The sequence below is a fragment of the Hydra vulgaris genome, chromosome 10 (assembly GCF_038396675.1).
Source record: "Hydra vulgaris chromosome 10, alternate assembly HydraT2T_AEP".
NCBI lineage: Eukaryota > Metazoa > Cnidaria > Hydrozoa > Anthoathecata > Hydridae > Hydra > Hydra vulgaris.
In genome coordinates, this window is record NC_088929.1 from 4,414,299 (window position 1) to 4,434,667 (window position 20,369).

A 20,369-nucleotide genomic window follows, 5' to 3' on the forward strand; every position below is an offset into this window, starting at 1 on the left:
TGAGTTAATAATGGTAGAGTTTTTTTTTAAGTGCTATTATTTCCCTTTCCCTAACAAATACTTTTTTTTTTTAATATGTTGCAGTAGTTAGTATTTAAATTTTAAAAATTGATTAATATTGCTCAAATTGTTTTAAAATGAAAAACATCAAAAACTCTCATAAAGATAATAATGCTTTAGTCTGCCTAATTTGTTTTTAAAAAGGAACAGGAAAGACAAAAGTTAAAGAAGGAAGTGTGACATTAAACAGACAACATAAATTCTTTTCAAAGTCATTTGATTTGAACTATGAAAACATTCCTAATGGCATTTGTACTAAATGTAGAAAAGCATTAGAAAGACTTAAAAAAGAGATTTTTAAAGAGAGCATTATTCTTAGGAAACTGTATGATTTTTCAAAAGTCTAAGTAAGAATACCTACCAGAACCCAAACATTCTGTGTTTGTGACATTTGTAAAATTGCTTGAACTACAATAGAGGGAGAATCAAGTTGGGAAGAGTAAAGGCATCATCACCTGGAAAAATAAAAATATGTAAAAGTTATAGGGTGGTCATTGAAATAGGATAACCCTACTTTTGCACTCGCACAATAAGAAGAAAAAATTTAACAGAAGAACTTGACAAAGATAGAGCGAACCTTTTATTTTTGATTTAATATTTTAAACTTGAAATTAAGAAACTTAAATAAAATATTTGAATTATAAAAACTGAAAACATGGATGTAAATTTCTTTTGATATTAAGATAGACAAGGTGCTGAACATCAATGCTCAAAACTATTGAAAAGAAAATTTGAGGGAACTAAAATCAAGGTTGCAGTCAAAGGTAAAGCCATTGTCTTTGAACAAATGAAAAACTCTTCAAAAGCACTTTTATCAGTTGAAAAAATCCCTATTTCAGAAATAAACAAATTTGAAAACATTTCTGGACATAATAATACACAGGGAGCTAAAGTTGTTAGCATATTTAGAAGCTGGAAGGAAAGAGGACTATTTGAAAGCAATTTAAGAGAGAAATTAAGTGAATGTTTTTAAATGATTATTTTGATGTTAAAGAAATAATTTTTGAAAAAGATGCCAGACTGTTGGTTTATTGTAAAAACATTCAAGGTTTTTAAAAGTTTGTTTAAATATTTTAGAAAAAATGACAGAATGTCAAAAAAAATTAGCTTAGATATGAGGAAGAAATAGGTAATGAAAAATATAAAGATGGTGGCGTAAACAAATTGTTTATTATTGGCTTAACAGAAAACATGGTTGATTCTCATTCAAATCTTGAAAAAAATATCACTATTTTGAAGCTGTATAGTTTAAAATACTTTTTTGCTTTTGATATGAAATAGGCCGGAAAACATTTTTGATTTAAAAGTGCAGCATTAACACTACCTTGCCCTCGGTGTAACATTAGCAAAGAAAAAATGCAAGATTTTGAAAATCATGGCGAGCTCAGAACTTTAGGAAGTATCCGTTCATTAGCTAATGCTTACAAAGCTGGCTGTAAAGATTAAAAAAAAAAAAACTCCAAACTTTCAGTTGCATTTTATATTAATTATGTTAACCTTGAAGCAAGAATGGAACTTCATTCACTTTGTGGAAATACAAACAGAACTTATGATTATCTTGAAAAATATTTGCAATCTATGGATACCACATTATCGGCAAACCAGTTAAACCAAATTTTAGATTTTCAATCTAATGAAAATGAAAATTTTAATTTTCAATTAATAAAAAAAAAAAAAACTTTTTTTCATTAATCAATATTTGGGACAGTGGGTCCCAATTTTTCAGGTTTATATTGTTCCCAGGTTCCTATCAATATAACTTTTTGTAAAACATTCTTATTGATACCAGTATCAATATTACAAAATTTAGTTTGCACCATCTGTGGAAGTTACCTATCTTGAATACCAAAAATCCATGACCTGCCCATTTAACCCCTTTTTTTATAAAAGATGTCAACAGAATATTTTCAAAATTTAGATAATAGTTATTTAGAGTATTGTGATTTTGAAAATGCAAACTATTTCTGGTGGATATAAATAATTTCTGGTGGATTCAAATAAATTATTGCAACAGTGTACACTTTTCATCATTTTTTTAAATTTAAACAAGTCTAAAGATATCATTCAAGTGGTAAGATAAAAGAAGTAATTGACGTTATAAAAACCACTTATGAACTTTGAATAGCTATTACGTAAAAAAATTTGTATAAAAAATTATGTTTGATATTCGTGCTATTTACAAATGTTAAGTTAAGAAAGTTAAATATTAAATTAAGAAAAAACAAAGAAAATTATATTTTTTACTATTTTAACTTTTCCATAAAAAATGCTCAACAAAAGAAAAAAAAAAGATGTTATACGACGTTTAAAAAAAGAAATCATAAAAGAAACATTTAAAAACTTATATTTATCATCTTGCAAGAGCAAAAATATATATTTAGACTATTTCTCATAAACAGTAATAACAAAAACAATTACCAAATTTTTTTTTTTAATTAAAAAACAAAACAAAAAATTATTAAACGTTAAATTTTATTTTATATTAGCGGCACTTTTGATATTTTAATTTTTTTGTTTGTTTGTTTGTTTTGTTATAATGAATAATTATATCAAAAAAATTAAAAACATTATTACAAACTTTGAACGACATCTTATAAAGAGTTTATTTTTTTATGATAAAAAAATAAAAAAAATCATTTATGGATATAACTGTAACTTTTTTGCTTGAATTTATTTATCATTCATATTTATAAGTTTTATTTTGCAAGAAATAATAGTTCAGAAAAACAATATTTTATAATAGTTAAATCGCTTAACATAAATAACAGATTGTGCGATATCAAAAAAGTGAAAACAGAAACTTCCTTATAACTTAGAAAGAATTTTGAATAAAAAAGTTATTTAAATTTTAAAAAATTAGATTTTTTTCCTCGGTTTTTCTTCCTCTTTTTCTATTTTTTTATAAAAAATTAAACTCCTTATAAACATGTTATAACTTATAATACTGCATCAAAAATATGTTTAACTTTTTTGCCTTAAGGCAAGTGAAACCACAACGATAAACATTTTTTAATAAATGATACTTGGAAACTCAAATCTTTGTTTGTCACAAAAAAAAGTGCTGGTAAAGTAATTAACTTAAGTTTTTTTTTTCAACAAGTAATATTTTTTGTTTTGCTAATAACTTTTTATAAGTAAAAAATCATTATATGCCAAGTTGCAAATTTAAGAAATAATGAAAAAAAATATAAAGATATTTTAATTCATTTATACAAATGTAGAGAAAAGAAAGAAATTAATTTACATTAAATGATAGTAAAAAATGTAAAATTAAATTATTTAATATTAAAAAACCAAACAAACAAAAATTGAAACAAAATAGACATTTCACAATATGTACATTTAAAAAATAACACTTCTAGATTTGTTTTACTTAATTAGTAAAGTAAACTTGTTTTGTGGTAATTCAATTGCTTTGAAAAAAAATTAAGATAATTTTATGACGTCAAAACTCGATGAGCTAATGTACTAAGCCGTTTTTTATTTAAAACAAGGCCTGAAATATTCACTTTTTTATGAAGCAGCATTAATGTATATTAGGATAGGGAGAAAATTATTTTTTTTTAAGTTTTCCTGTTATACTTAAAGGTTTGTTTGAGATTATAAAATAACTTTGGGTTTAAAAAGTTTTTAAACAAAAAATAATTTAAAGAGTTCCAAGCGATTCTATATTTAATGAGTTTCAAATACTATTTGAAAAAAACTTCTTCTAAAGTATCTCAACCAGATACTCAAAAGAAGTGAAAGTTTATAAAAGTTTCAAAATTGGTAAACATATTTTATAAAAAGATGCTTAAAGGGATCAAATTATTTATCGAGATATTAGTGAAAAATTTTAAAGGCTCTTTTAAAATACTAGTCTGATTAACGTCATTTATTAATTGCACTTTTCCAATTAATAAATGATGCCAATACCAAAATTTCTTTCAAATAACATAAAAACTAGTTAAATATAATAAATAAAACCCAAATATAAATGTTATGTTATATTTGGGTTTTAATTTTTGCAATAAACTTTTATGCTTAGAAGTATATATAAATACAACCTTTTTTAAAACATTAACCAAATAAAAAAAACACTAACAATAAGTAATGCTTTAAAAAGTCCAACTTAAATATATTTTATTTAAAAAAATGTATGCAATAAAAATAAGATAAATATAAAAATTAAATTTAAATATAAAAATAAAAAGCAAATATGAAAATTATCCTGATATTTGTTAAAAACAAAATCTTAAAACTTTTTCTTTTTTTTTGGATTTAGTAAAAAATAGGGGAAATAAATTTGATTTCACGGTAAATGAAAACAAAATATTTTAATGGAAACCAAAAATAAAACAAAATTGAAAACCAGTATTCATCCTTTAATTACAATTTTTATTTTGTTTAAAGTCTCAGGTTGAACTAAAATGCTAAATGTAGCATGGACATTTTTTTTATAAAAAGGGAAAACCAAATCTTTGTAAATGTGTAAATTATAAAATTATGTGTAAATCACTTAAAAAACTCTGTGGTTATTACATTTATTATTCGAAGCAGATATTTTATTTTTTTTTCTTTCAATTTATTTGCATTTAAATAAAAATACAAAAAGGTGATACAGGTAATTTGAGAGTTACTCTTATGTAACACCAAGTTTAAAACAGTAAACAGTGTTTCTGAATATTGAATGTTTTTAAATTCTATTTAAATAGAGACAATGAAGAAGAATGCACCATATAATGAGGTAAAGAATTTCATATCCTAATTACTCTTTCACAGAAAAAAAATCTCCTTATATCATTGATGTATTTGTTACGTGATGTTAATTTTTGGGAATCATCTAGTTTAATAACGAGTAGTAGCGAGAGAAAAAAACTCAGAAAAAGGCAAATCAACTAAATTGTGAATAATTTAAAAGTCATTAAAAGATCAAACTTTATTCTCTGGCATTCAAGAGAGTCAAGATTGAAGATATTAAGTGTTGAAGCATAGTCTTTGTAAGGAATACAACATCGTTTGCAGACAGTTCTTGTATAATGTTTCTGGACCTTTTCTATCTGACGTATATCTTTTTTAAGAGATACGGATTCCACACAGGGGTACATGACTCTGAAATTGGTCAAATATAAACTTTATAGGCTCTTATTAAACGTTGAGAATCATAACTGATGAAAGACTTTAGGAGTAAGTAAGCACAAGAACTTGCTTTGCTAGCAATATGAGAACAGTGATTGGAAATTTTCATATTGGAAGAAATAAATATCCCAATGTCTTTGATTGAATCAATTGATTCGATAAGCGCATCAATATCAAATAAGTATGAATGTACTCGTAATGGATTCTTTCCGTATCGTATGTGAAAACATTCTTTGGTAGATATATTGAGTTGACAATTGTTTGACCATTGTGGAATTCTCTTTAAAGTTTTGACAAGGTTGATATTATTTTTGTCTTTTCTCGCTTGGTACAACTTGCTATTGTCTGGAAAAACTTGATTCCACAATCCCCTTAATAAACGAGGTTTTATCGTTTATAAAAATTAAAAATCAAATGGGTCCCAAAACAGTTCCTTGAGGTATTTCACTTTTTACATGAATGTTGTTTGAGTATGAATCATTGATACAAACACGTTGAGAACGATTTGTCAAGAAGTTTGTAACCCAATTTAGCAACTCATACTTGATACCGTAACAACACAGTTTAAATAGTAACTTGGTAATAGTAACTTGAATAATAACTTGGGTGAGATACAGTATCGAAGGCTTTTTTAAAGTCTATATAGATGATATCAACTATCTTTTTATTATTAACATCAGTGGTCCACTCATTTGCTATACACATAATGTTGTCAACATCAGTGTACATGTGGATCTACACTTTAAGAAACCACACTGATGCACAGAAATGAAATTATTCAGGAGTGAATAACTTGTAACACTTTAGGCAATTATTGATTCCATAATTTTACAAACAATACATGTCATGGAAATTGGTCTGTCATTTGTGGGTAACAACAGGTTTCCTTTTTTAATTATCGGGTATATTATAGCAGTTTTCCAAATCCTAGATATAACATTTTTGGAAATTGACATTTCAAACAGAATAGAAAAAGGAATAGCATAACATTTGCAATTGACTTTAAAAATATGGCAAGATGGAAGCTTTTATAGATAAGAAACAGAATAGTAAGGAAACATAATATTATTTAAGGAATTTTAGTGTGTTGGTAAATCTAAGACTGGTGCATACCATAGTCAGTAAAAATACAGACCCAAAAAAATTGTTCAAAAGTTGCGATTTTTCACAATCACCTGTAATAAGAGAACCATCAGTTTGAAGTAATGGCGCAACAGAGTTACAGCATTTGGATTTTTCGTTTACGAAAGAGTAAAACTTAGTGATATTAGATTTGACAACTAAATCTTTCCCTCTGGAAATGTAATTTTTTTGAACTTCTGCATCATATAAACGAGAGTAGTTCTTGAATTTAACATGAAAAGATGGATTACCTGTTCTTTTGTGATCTCTATAGAGAATACGTTTTTTGGAGGCTAATTTTCAGCTAGAGGTTGGATATTGTTTTATCTATTGAAAGCTAACAGTACATGCAATGAAATAGATGAATTTAAGAAATTACAGATAGTTTGCCAGAAAGTTTCAACATCCTGATTTTGTTTGGTTAGTAGATACCAATTTACATTTTGTAAGTCGGTGTTTATAGAGTTGTAATCAGCTTTGAAAAAATTATACTTGATTGTTTTTTTATATGGTTTATATTTCTCCAAATTATAATTGAAAATAATCATGCAGTGGTCATAGGTACTTGCGAATGGGGCAATAGTTTCTATATTAAAAACGTTTTTAGAGTTGTTGGTTAGTATCAGATCTAGAAGGTTGTTAAGTCTGGTATTGTTGGATACAAGTTGGGTTAAAGCATTTGCGGAACACGTTTCTACAAAAAGGTCATAAGATAAATCTCCGAAACTAGTTGAGATTGACCAGTTTATATGTTGCAGATTAAAGTTACCGGCTGTGATGCATGTAGAATTGCAAGTATTGGTAATTTTATAAATTATCTTGCACAAAGCTTTGATTTTTTTTTTGTTTTTTTTTTTTAAACATCTTTGCTTCTAACCAGGCTGCAAGCAGCCAATAATTAAAGTTGGAAGTTACTGAAAGAGAAAAGATGAAGATTGTAGAGCAAGATAACGATTGACAGATGACTTAAAGGATTGCAAATCATATGAATCAGGAAAGCAAGATGAAAGAAGCGAATTCCAAAGAGCTGATGTTCGAGGAAAAAAATTAGACAAATAAGCGTTTTTGGAGCACTTAGGAACAGTAAACAAGGAACAAGTAACACGAGAATGAATTTTAGTAGATGGCACAAGAGACATTAACTCTTTAGAGCAGTGCCTATTATAGTATTTGTAGAAAAGAGAAAAAGAAGCAACACTACGACGATGTGATAATGGTTGGAGGTTGGCTGCAAGAGCAGGTCCAACTATGTTTACAATGCGTTTTTGCACCTTGTCTAAAAGACAAAGGGCATCATTAGAAGAACTGCCCTAGATATGGCAACAGCATTCCATACAAGGCCGGATTTGAGATTTATAGAGATAGAGAATTGAATCCGAAGTAAGAAAGTGACGAGCTCGATAAAGAGATGCAACCTTAGCAGATACTAATTTTGCAACTGATTTGATATATGGTTTCAAAGAAAGATTGGAAGTAAGAGTTAATCCTAGAAGATGAAGAGTAGATGACTCATCGAGTACATCACCGCTCATAAATATAGGAAGATCTAATTTATTGCGATAACGATTGGCTGAAAAAAAATTGAGTTTTATCTGTATTGAAGTTCACCAGCCACTGTGAGCCCCATGCTGTAGCAGAAGTGAGATCCTTTTCAAGCTCAAATGCCCCCTCCAAGCAATCAGAGGGTGTTGGTTTCTTGTCACGACAAGAATAAATGGTAGTATCATCAGCAAACAATGCCACCTTAGAGGTGAGAATATCTGGAAGATCGTTAATGTAAATTAAAAAGAGTATTTGGCCAAGGATAGAACTTTGAGCAACCCCTAAAGTTACAGAATGATAAGAAGAGTGCTGTCCACTGAGGAAAATTTTTATACTACAATTGGAAAGGAAGGATTCAATAATCCTTAAGATGTTGCCAGATACACCATAAGAAGAAAGCTTATGGAGCATGACAAACTTTATCAAAAGCTTTTGAAATGTCAAGAGCGATGGCCCTAACCTTTCCACGTTTATCTAATGCACGATAAAACCTATCAGTTATTACTGTTAGCAAATCAGCTGTAGAATGAGAAGATCGAAATCCATATTGATGGTCAGAAAGTAAGTGATTAGATTCAAGATGAGAAATTAAGTGTTTATTAATTAAAGATTCAAAAACCTTGCTTATGATAGGAAGAAGACTTATGGGACGGTAGTTAGACGAATCAGATCGCTCTCCAGAATTTTTGAAAATAGGAATAACAGTTGCCGCTTTCCAGCAGGTTGGAGAGCAAGACTCTGATAAGCACTTGTTGAATAGTTATGAGAGTATAGATGACAGCTCCGGAGAACACTTCTGCAAGAAAATAACAGGTATGTCCAGGTCATAAGCTGTAGAAGAGTCTAGACAGGAAACCACTTTAGATACAGAAGCTGGAGTGATACGAATGTCAAGCAATGGATTAACCTGTTTGTTGGCAATATCAGGTAGAACGCAACTAGTGGAATCAAGAGATGATATTTATGAAATGTTTTAAGCAAACAATTCAGCTTTGTCTTTAGGTGAGGTGACATAGTCTAGACCATACAAGAGAGGTGGAATTAAAGAGTTACCCTTATTATTGATATTATTAAAGATTCTCCAGAAGTCACGAGAGCCTAATTTTTGAGATGAGACACGAGATTTTATGACCTGAGATAATTTGAGGCAATTGCTTGGGCTATTAAACAGTGTTCTGAGTACTATCTATGCTTTGAGTCAAGTTCTTCAATCTAATTTAAAAATAAATAAATACTGATGGCTGCACATGGAGGGTGAACCCCCTTTACTGTTTCGATCCAATTGAAATACTGTGAAATTATTGCCATTCAACAATAATGAATCAGGTATATTTTTATTTAACCAATTTTCGGTAATGAGTATGATATCAAGATTGCTGTTTTCGAGGAGATTGTGTAGGTAGTGTAGTTAATTGTTTATCGATCTAGCATTGAAGTAAGCACAGCTAATTATTTTGAAAGGATATTGTTTAACTTTAGGATTAATGTGGTAGTTGCATTTACTGGTGTTATTATAACTTTTTGAAGTTTCGATCACTGGCATTGACTAACTCAACTAAGACTGGCTATTTGTATTTTGTTGTGGTATTGTAGTTGAAGTTGAGGTTGATGGCACTTAATAGTGTTAACTTAGTGTTTTAAGTTTTATCTTGAGGAATTAAATATATAAATTCTTTTCAAATATATAAATTATTTTTTGTCATAATAGTTTAAAAAATGCACAATTTATTTTGATGTAAATATTTTATTAATAAAATATTTTATTTTAAGTTTATTGTCAATTCAATAACGAAAAATTTTAATGACGTTCGTTTAATTTATGAAAATAAACTATGATCACGAATATGTTATTGGTAACTGATAAAACTCTTGATTGTTTAAAAACACTATTAAAAATCTCGTAACAAGGCCTCATATATGTATCTTATTACACAGGGACTTATTAACACAAATAGAACTGTTAGCTTTTTGCATTTTTTTTCTGTTTGATGTTATGACAGAAATTTCCGTTATGACTGAAAAAACTACAAAGATTTATGGAGTTAATATTAACCTATTTTCTGATATATATTTACAAAATAAACATAACTTGTTTCCGTAATTGAAAATTCTTTTATAAAAATTTTTATATAAAAACTGTAAAAAAATTAACTTTTTAAAAAATGTTAAAAAACAATTGTTTATATAGAATAAAATAATAATAATTAAAATAATAATATTTGCATAAAATGATTATAATTTTTACAAAATTCATGATTGAAGTGCTTCTTTTGAGTTTGACATACTTTTGAATAAATTGTTTTTGGATAATATTAAGGACCCGTTAAAATTATCAAGAAAGAGTTGGGTCTTTTTTATACTTTTTGTTATTTTTAGATTAGAAACTTGTTTTAAATGATTATCCTGCTAGCCTTATGGCTATGATGTAAAAAGCTTCAGTGAGTATCAGATCTTTGCAATTCAATTCTGCATTAATGTAAAACCTGAAATGATTGGCTGAAAAGTTGGTAAAAATTGATGAGACGCACTAAAATGTGGTTCATAGTATGAAATATAATTGCTTGTCCAGGTGATAAATATTTTGTATTTTTATTGCATTGTGTATTGTAAGTGTATTTAGCAATAACCTGAGTTGGTTTTAGTTCAGGAAGAGTAACCCGTAAATTTTAAAAAATTACTCTCGAACAAATTTATGGTAAATTTTTATAACACAAAAAAAAAATTTATAGATAGCATTTGTTGACGTAACCAAGTGAGATAGCAAGCTTTGATTTATGCAGATGTTGAAGATAACAGTTATCATTGCTATGTATAAAAACATCAAAACAGTAATTAAAGCAGACAAGGAAGGTTGATAATATCTAATTATAAGGTGATTATCTGTTGATAATAATCTAGAAAGAATAAGGAATATGACTGTAAAAGATAAGTAAAAAGGTCAAAATACAAAATATAAGGTGCTTGTAATACTGTTGGTTTTATACTTTTTAAACTATTGTTGCATACTTTTTCGAAATGGTTTAATAATTATGCTATCATCCAATAAAATACAGTAAGAGATTTTGTATTTCTTGGAACTGTTTATTTAAAACTTAATATATTTAGTTAACTGATATAGCTGTGATGCCTATTTTTGTTTTTATATTTGTTTTATATTTTTTTTAGAGTTTTTTTAGAGTTTTTTTAGAGTTTTTTTTCCATCTTCATTGATCTGATTGCTAATAAAAGTAAAAATGTTTTGAAGTGAGAAAAAAAAAAGTAAAAAAAAAAGTTAATGAGTAATCTAAAAGAAATAAGACAAGCAGAAAAAAGTAAGTACCATTTTGAAAAAAATTTAAAAAAAAGAAAAAAATTTGAAAAATATGAAAAATGACAAAAACCTTCCAAGTATAAATATTTAAATTTTTTACAAAGAAAATGGTTCATGTTGTTTTTGCAATGGCTCCCATAATCTATTGATTTGTAGTGGTATATTCAAAGTTGTTGAAAGAAGAAAATTTACTTCTCAGGGGCTATTCTAGGAAAAAAAAAGGGCGGTGGTACCCCTCCCAACCTGGAGAAATTTATTGGAAAATCAGCATTTTTCGCAAAAAAAAAACACTATTCTTTGCAAAAAACGTAATAAAAAAAAAAAAAGAAAAGGTCCTCAAATTTTAATTTGGGCTTTTTTTAATTTACATCTCAGGGGCAAAATGGTGCCAAAATACGGTCGATGCTATCGAAAACGGTGTGGAATAGACCCTGCTGCAATTGAATATAGAAACTCAAGAAAGAGATTGAAATGAACAGTGGTGGAAACTGTGTGTTTGTAAATTTTATTATCCTAGAGATTCCATTGGCTCCTCTAAAGAACCAGAAAAAGAGTTAAGGAGTGTCTAGACCAATTTTAAAGAAAAATTTTCACTTCTAACAGCAAGAGGTGCCTCATTAAATACAAAAGAAATGTGACTCACAATTCTTAATCTTTGACATATAGAAATAGTGAGTTCTTTTGATAGGATTTGTCAGAGAGATTTGAGCATATAGTTTAAAGATGCAGATGATTGGAAGCATGTAAAGGAAAACCTGGAAAAAGTGCATAGCAGATTACATGAAAAAAATGATAATGAATTTTTATGTTAATGATAGCATGAAAAATGGAATGAAGATGCTCAAGATGCCAATAATAAAAAAGAGTACATCGAGAAAAGGCTAACCAATCCAAGTGCAAAAACAAGCATAGCACCTAAGCACTTGCATTAAAAACAATTACATCATCATCAACTTCGTCAGATGGTAATGATGATATTAAAGATAATGATGATGATCATGATGATAATGATGATGATGATCATGATGATGATGATGATGATGCATCAACTTCATCAGGAGAAAACCTTTTTTAAACAACTTTATAAATTTTTAACTTTTGATTCAAAGTAAACCCTCAATTTCAATTGCAAAACATATATAATGTAAAATTAACCAGGTTTTGCTTGATTATTTTTAGAAATCATACTCATAATTTTATACTCAGTTCATGTTAACATGTTTGTGTAAATGTTTATGTATAATAATGTAAAATTATTTACTAATCATCTAAAAAATAGAACTAAAAATATAAACAAAATTAGGAGAATTTAAAAATAATCCAACTATAAAATATTTAAAACCAGAAATAGTACGAGTAATAATTCAAATAATACCTGCAATATTAAAAGTTCGGTACTCAAAAAAAATGCTTTTAGAATCTTGTAATGAGAACCTGAAATCAATTTTTTTATTTTCATATAACAAATTTTCTACTTTGACAAATAACTCTTTTTTTTTTCTTCTTGACAAATAATATGCACACGATTGTTTCTTATTGCTGATAGAAATCCAGTTATCATGTTTACCACATTTATATTCAACTAGTCTGCAAACTTCATACTCGTGTAAATCAAACTGAAATACGCCACCATATGGAATTTTTCTTTCATTGTTTCTTTAAATAAACAAATATTTATTAACTATTGTATATTACCATTAAAAATGTTCGGAAAATATATATATATATATATATATATATATATATATATATATATATATATATAAAATAAGAAAAAAAGCTATTACTATTAGTTATTAATTAATAAAAATTCTTTCAACATTGTGAAATGGAGCTAAAATAAATAAGTTCTTGGGCGTCAAAATGTTTAAAAATAATTTAACAAAGAGTTTAATTTAAAACAAATATGTATTACTTAAAAATGTGTAAATAATAAAACTAAAATATTCTCAAGTAAAAAACTAAACTTTGAATAAATATAAATGAAAACAGTAAATTTCTTAAGCAACTGCTAAAGGATTGCCTAAGAGTTAAAGGAGACTATTATTAATCCTTGAAGGATTATTATTCCTTAAAAATTGACAATTCTTCTAGGGTTAAAGTAACCCCTTTAACCCATAAAAGATTTTTTTTCTTTAAGACATTGAAGAGAGACATTGTGACCCTCTTGGTTTATTTATGTTATGGCCATTTAAAAAAAACATATTTGCAGATGACACCAACTTATTTACAGATTTGCTAGCATCAAAATTGTCATGACTTGTCAACTGATACTCCACATAACACTAGCCCCAAAAAATTACATTACATAACTAACTTATTACTTTCATTAAAACCATTTTTTAGGAACACGCTTCTTTTTATAAATATAATTCTTTATATAATATGAATTAATAAGGAACATGATACTGTAAAAAAATTATTTAGATTTCGGGAATCCTTGGCAACAACAGTTGCAGGGTCTCTTATACCAGCGAATTGTATACACGGTAGACTATCTTTTACATATCCAGCATATCTTATTATATTAACATGCAAAAATTTGCGTCTCATTAGCGTCAGAGCTTTCCATTAAATAATGATTCTAGTACAACTTTTAAATAAATTGTTTACAATTATTTTAATAGCAATTACAGTTTTTCTGATTAAATAAATATCAAAAGATATATTATTTTCATATAATATTGTAGAGATATGGTTATTTCGTGCTGTGCATATGAATGCATAAATCTGCAAAAACAAAAACAAGGCGTGTCGTTTCACAGTTATGATGAAACACTTATACTAATACTAACTATATTAAATTAATTTATTAGTTGCATAAGTTGTATAAGTTTGACTCTTACATAACTTAAATTCAAAAAAACATTTAAATGAAAGGAATCCTTATTATTATTATTAATTTAATCAATCAATCAGTATTAATTTAATCAATCATTCAAAGTTACCCCGTAAATGGGATAACTTTGAATATGCTGTAAAATCATAACATTTAAAATTATATTGCTTTGTTTTAATATTCAATATATACAACGGACTGGGTTCGCATAAATTTATTATTATATTCTATTTTCTCTATTCATAAATTTATTATTATATTTTATATTACACATTCAAAATTATATTGCTTTGTTTTAAAAATCAATAAAAATATGAATACTTTTTCAAATATAAATATAAATCTTCTTCACTTGAAGAAGAGCCTGATTTTTATGCCTTTGAAATAGGTATTACAATGTATATCTATATATGCAGAAAATTCTTTATGTTCAGCTTTTTCACTAGTTGAAATGCATACCTAACACTTATATGCAACATATATATATAAAAAACATATGCGAATAGGCAGTTTCGATTTACGAGGCTAAATTGAAAAATAGTAAAAATACTTATAGCTTAGTTATTGTGCAATTAGATGAAAAGCAATAAATAAAAAAGATGAGAACCTTAAACGAAATATATATACCTAGCTAATCTACTCTAAAGTGGTTTTCATCTTACAGAGACTTGAACAACTGTACTTACATTATAGTGGCAGATATTATATCTGCACAATTTCTACAATTATAAGATCGGTTATCTAGAATCTTGCCAATTACACTGGATTATGAGGAAATTCTCCGAGAAGCTCCATCAAGCATAAATTTATACTTTTAGATATTTGTGAAAAAGCTGCAAGGACTTTATTTAAACACAATTCTAAACTATTTCCACACATTGGATATTCGTGAAAGGTCATTAGTTCATCACAAATAAAGGGCTCATTATCTTTAACATTCTTGTTTCGAAGCAATTATTTGTTTAGAAATGCAAGGTTTTTTTTAGAAAATCTAAGATATGGAAGGATTTTGTTATTTAGGAAAATGTTCTTCTTGTTTGAATGCTAAAACTTTTTTTCTTTAACTAAATCAAATATTTTTTTAACAGATTTTAGGCATGTCTCAATAGTTGTAACTGCTTCTGGTACTAGCAAAAAGGTTTTCTCAAATATAAGAGATAATGGAACAGTATAATTCAATATATTAGGTCTTAAGGCTTGATATACTAATTCTTCAATTCTTGATCTTTTTTTTAAAGTAGCATTGTATGGATTTTCTACTTGTTCATTAGCTAACAAAAAGGTTAATAAAATTAACCAAAAAGTTCCGCAAATGAGTGTCAATATCAATTACTTGATAACTAATCCACCTTGTTTCATCTGGGTGTTTGTATCCTAATGATTTGCATCCAGTTAAGTCTGTATAACATTTAAACCGTCTCCTCTTCAGAGTGGCTTTTTTAAAAAGCATATTTGATTTTCACGCTTCTTTCGATGCAATTTTCAATTTGTGCAACAAACACTGAGTAAATAACAAGTGTTGACCAACTTTTTGCGTCTCCAATTTTACAAAGCTATTATTGACAGGGTCCCCATTTGCACTAATGCAAGTTAAACACAGATTTCTCTGAAAAGAAAACTGAGCACTGTGAAATGCTTATTTTATTGCATCGTGAAGGTCCTTAGCATCTGTGTCAACTGACTCTTGCAAAGAAAGTACATCAAATTTTTGAACACTGTTTTGACAAGATTTTATCATATATAGGTCTTTTTCATCACTTGTCAAAAGAAGAATAAAATACTGAAGTATGTACGATTTAAGTTATTTAATGGATTAACATGTTCTTGTAATAATTTAATAAATTATTAACATGTTCTTGTAATAGAGATTTTGCTAAAAACATAGCCATTTCCTGATATTTTATCACTTAAATAAGCATTTAGAATTCTTGAAAAAAAATCTAGAATTTTAGAAAAGAAAGCATTAAAGAATCAACACTGTGGATGTTTTTTTCAAACTTGCCAATTTGATAATACATTTTAAATGATAGGTTTTTTCTCACAATAAAATAAGCATGCTGAAACTTTTTAAACAGTTGCTTTCTCTGATTACACTGATAAACAAATAAAATTTTATTGTGCATATCTTGTTAACTAGGTGGTTTTTTAAAACAAATTAAATATGCTGATTTCAAATATGCAAACCATTTTTCACTATCACGTCAAGTTGTAAAGATATTTGGGTTCAAATCTTTAGTATTTAAGGTAAAGTCCCTAATATTGTCGAAAAAAAAGTTATTCAATAGTATGTCAACCTTCAATAGTATGTCAAATTTGGTTGACATACCTTTGGTATGTCAACCAAAATTTATTGACAAAAAAAATTAAGTGAAAAAATGCTAAAGACTTTTAAAAAAATTTTAACAAAATGTTTCTCAGCAATAATACAAAAAGTACTTTTATTACAAACAAATACCATTTTTAAAATCTCTATGAAAATAGGCTTCTTTTGAGACCCAGGTTGACATACTTTTGAATAACTTTTTTTTTGACAATATTAGGGACTTTACCTTAAATACTAAAGATTTGAACCCAAATATCTTTACAACTTGACGTGATGGTGAAAAATGGTTTGCATATTTGAAATCAGCATATTTAATTTGTTTTAAAAAACCACCTAGTTAACAAGATATGCACAATAAAATTTTATTTGTTTATCAGTGTTATTGTTTAAGTGTCACAAACGGACTAATAAACTTAAAAAAACTTAATAAAAAATACTTTTAAAGCATTTACAGTTTTTTCACCCTCAGTCATTTCCATAGCTTTAGTTGACTTTTCGCTAGCTCGTTCTTTTAAAATACGGACAGCTTGGAGGTGATATTTAGCATTTGTTATATGATCTATGAAATTATTTTTCTTTATTGTAGACAATTCTCTAATACAATTAGTTACAGCATTTTTTGTAGCTCACTTAAATTTTATTAATGTTGCCTCTTTGCTATCATCATCAAGGTAATACTTTTGCATATTTTCCAAAATATTGCATTAAAATTTTTGTTTTAATCTGCCTTTACTAGGGGTGCACAGGAGAGGAAATTTTGAATTCCGGCCGCAATCAAATGGGAAATGTTGATAAAATTCTGGCCAGAACAAGAATTATATTTATGTAGTTATTTACCTTCAAGATTGAAAGTAAAAGCCTGCACCTCAGCATTATGGCTATATAATATATATTTATAACCTATAATATATCTCTCTCTATATATAACCTATTTCATTAATTTGATTCTTGTTTCATTTAAATCTAATATGTTGCTTTTACTTGTTTCTTATAACTTTATTTATTGAAAGTTTTAATCTGCATATATTTATATTTAAAATTATTTCTTTGTTTTTTATTTTTTCATTTAGGTTAAAATTGAAATATTTACTGTATTAGTCATCCTTTACTTTTTAATGACTCAAAATTTAAATGCATTTAAAATGAGGCTATTCTTAGAGTTAATTTGAATGTGTTATTCGAATGTATACAGTGCGTTATTGGGATGTGTTATGGAATCTATACAGTGTGTTATTGAAATGTGTTATTGGAATGTATATAGTGTGGTATTGGAATGTATACAGCATTTTACTACAATGTGTTATTGGAATGAATACAATGTGTTATTGCAATATGTTATTGGAATGTATACAATGTGTTTTTGCAATGTATGATTATTATGAATAAAAGAAAGACCTTTAATATAAAAATACTTTTAAGCATTGTTACTTGTTTGCATTGATGCTTGATGAATGCAGTAAATAAACCTTAGAGCTATTGAAACTTCAGATTTTTATTTCAGATAATATTTTGAAGAAATCAAAAAATATTACAAAAAAACAAAAAATTTATCAAAACAGTATTAGTGAAACTTTGAAAAATAAAAACATTAACAAATTATTTTGAAGTATATAATAAAAAGAGAATGTAAAAAAATTAGAAATTAGAAGGATTTAGAAGTTAGGAAATCGCAAATAGCACACAAAAATAATTATATACAAACTCTCTATTGAAATGTATTATTTCCTTAAATATTATTATAAAAATGAAATGATATCAACAAAGTTTGTTATATTGAACTCAAATTAGAAATAAAACTCAGCAGTTAAAAAAATTTTGAAATAAAAATAAAGAAACCAAAAAAAAACCAACTTAATTAACATATTTTAAATTTATGTAGTTTTGATAAAAAAGCTTTGATAAAAAAAAGAGCTAGTTAGTTGTCCAAATCTGAATTGCACTGAATTCCTAAACTTAGGGGTTCTTCATTGCCCTGTAGGAAAATAATAATTTGATTTAATTTACACAATCTGTGTCACATGTCTTAAAAATAAAGATAACAAAAAATCCCGGCATTCCAGCCTGAATTATTGTAATTCTGGCTGGAACCAGAATAAACTAAAAGTCACAAATTTCTGTCAGAACGAAATTCCAGTACATCCCTAGTCTTAACACAGATTTCCGAAAAGTTTCACTTTTCCATAATATCGATTTTAACCATTTATATATACCAAATTCTATTCATTCAACTCAATTATATATACCGAATATCCAAAATTTTTGGAAAAGATGGAAAAAAATATACTAGTTGTTAAAACTTTAAAAACTTTCTAGTCAATTAATCCAGGGCTCATATTAGGCGTATCGCGATTGCTTTTTACACCTTCACAATTATTTTTTTTTCAAAAAAATATTTTCGCGATTTGTTTTTTTTGTTTGTTTGTTTACTTTTTTTCTAATTTAGCTTTTTTTTTTCGGCAATTCTTAAAAGTAATGTTTTTGCTATAAAGTATGTCACATTAAAATTTATTAAAATTTATTCTTCCAATAAAATTAATTTAAAAATAAAAACTTATTTTTCCAGTAGAAAAATAAAAAAATCATTTGCTCTTTTGCTCAAAGATTTTCATTCAACGTAACACTTTTGAATTAAAATCGGAAGGACTCTGCATGGAAGCCAATAATATTTAAAAAGGTTGTTAAAGCAAAGGGTTAAAGGGAAAAGATGTTAAAGAGAATTTTTTCTTCATTCTTTTTTTTTTAACAAAATAGCAAGGTTTTTATCTTTGTTTTTAAACATTGCACCAAATTCACTTATTATAAATAATTTTAGCTATTATTTTAACAACAACTTTATACAATTAATTTTACTACTTTAAATATATTAAAATATATATTAATTCGCTTTTATTAAAAAAAATTTTTATTAGTAAATAAATGCTAATAGAAACCAGCAACTTTTTTGATTCAAAGTTTTTCGCTATAAAGACCTTGAACATTTTAAAGCTATATTTACTTTGATCTACTGAATGGATAAAGTACATCACAATAAATTTAATTATAAACTAAATCAAAACAACCTCAAATATTAACTTACCAATGATATTAATTTACTTAATATACTCAAAGACTTGCAAAATTTAGTCATACAAATGTTTCTATTATATCTTATATGTTGTTAACACATAATATAAGCTTCTAACTATAAATTATTTTAGCAAAAATTGTCAAATAGAATATGAAAAATGTTATACCATATTTTTATATTTTCATTTTATTTAAAGCGATATCAAGATTAAACTATCAATACTATTTTTCTATAAATACGCAACTTGCTTTTAGGAATTTTATTTAAAAAGAAATCTATTTAAACAAAAAAATTTTAGTATTTTAAAATTCTCTCATTCAAATTATTTTACGATTGAAAGTTTTTTTTTTCGTAAATCGTAACTTTCGTAAACATTTCGAATAGTTAATTATATTTTGTTTCTTGAAAATAGTTTTATTATTAATAGTTTTTATTAACATTCTATTGCAAACCAGTTCTATTAAGTTATATTAAACCAGTGATTACAAAAATTAAAATAAAAATTAAATCATAATAAATTAAAATTAAAATTAATAAATTACTTTACTTCTGTTCAAAGAAATTTTTTTTTTAAAAAAACAATTTAAGCATATTCTCAAACTTAAAGAAATATAATTGGATTTATTAAACCATTTACTGTTTTACTTTTTATTGGAAAACAATTTGATTAAAAAAATTACATAAAAACATCAATTTAAAAAACTTTTGAATAAAAAAATTAATTATATTTAAATTTTTAATAGTACGCTAGATCAAAAAACAATAATTTATAAAAAACGTGGTATCTAATATTTTTTTGCTTTGAACTTACTCATTTGTAACCTATAGATTATAGACTCGTATGGTCTGTAGACATGTTTTTGCGCAAATATGAAGTTTTATGATGATTATGTTTTAATTTATTTAATTTATTTAACAATGTAATTTATTTGCTTCGTTTTATTTAAAACAAGTTTTATGTTATTAAGTTAAAACAGCACGAAACAGT

At 26.5% G+C, this 20,369-nt stretch overlaps 1 protein-coding gene across 3 annotated transcripts in view; it reads right to left on the reverse strand.

Moving 5' to 3' along the window:
• LOC136085742 (uncharacterized) overlaps positions 1–20,369 on the reverse strand; it is an 81,123-nt gene that overhangs the window by 37,167 nt on the left and 23,587 nt on the right. For all 3 annotated transcript variants that reach the window (XM_065807111.1, XM_065807112.1, XM_065807113.1), the window contains one exon: positions 12,528–12,808. In XM_065807111.1, coding sequence (XP_065663183.1) covers positions 12,528–12,808 — 281 coding nt within the window. The remainder of the gene's footprint in view (positions 1–12,527; positions 12,809–20,369) is intronic.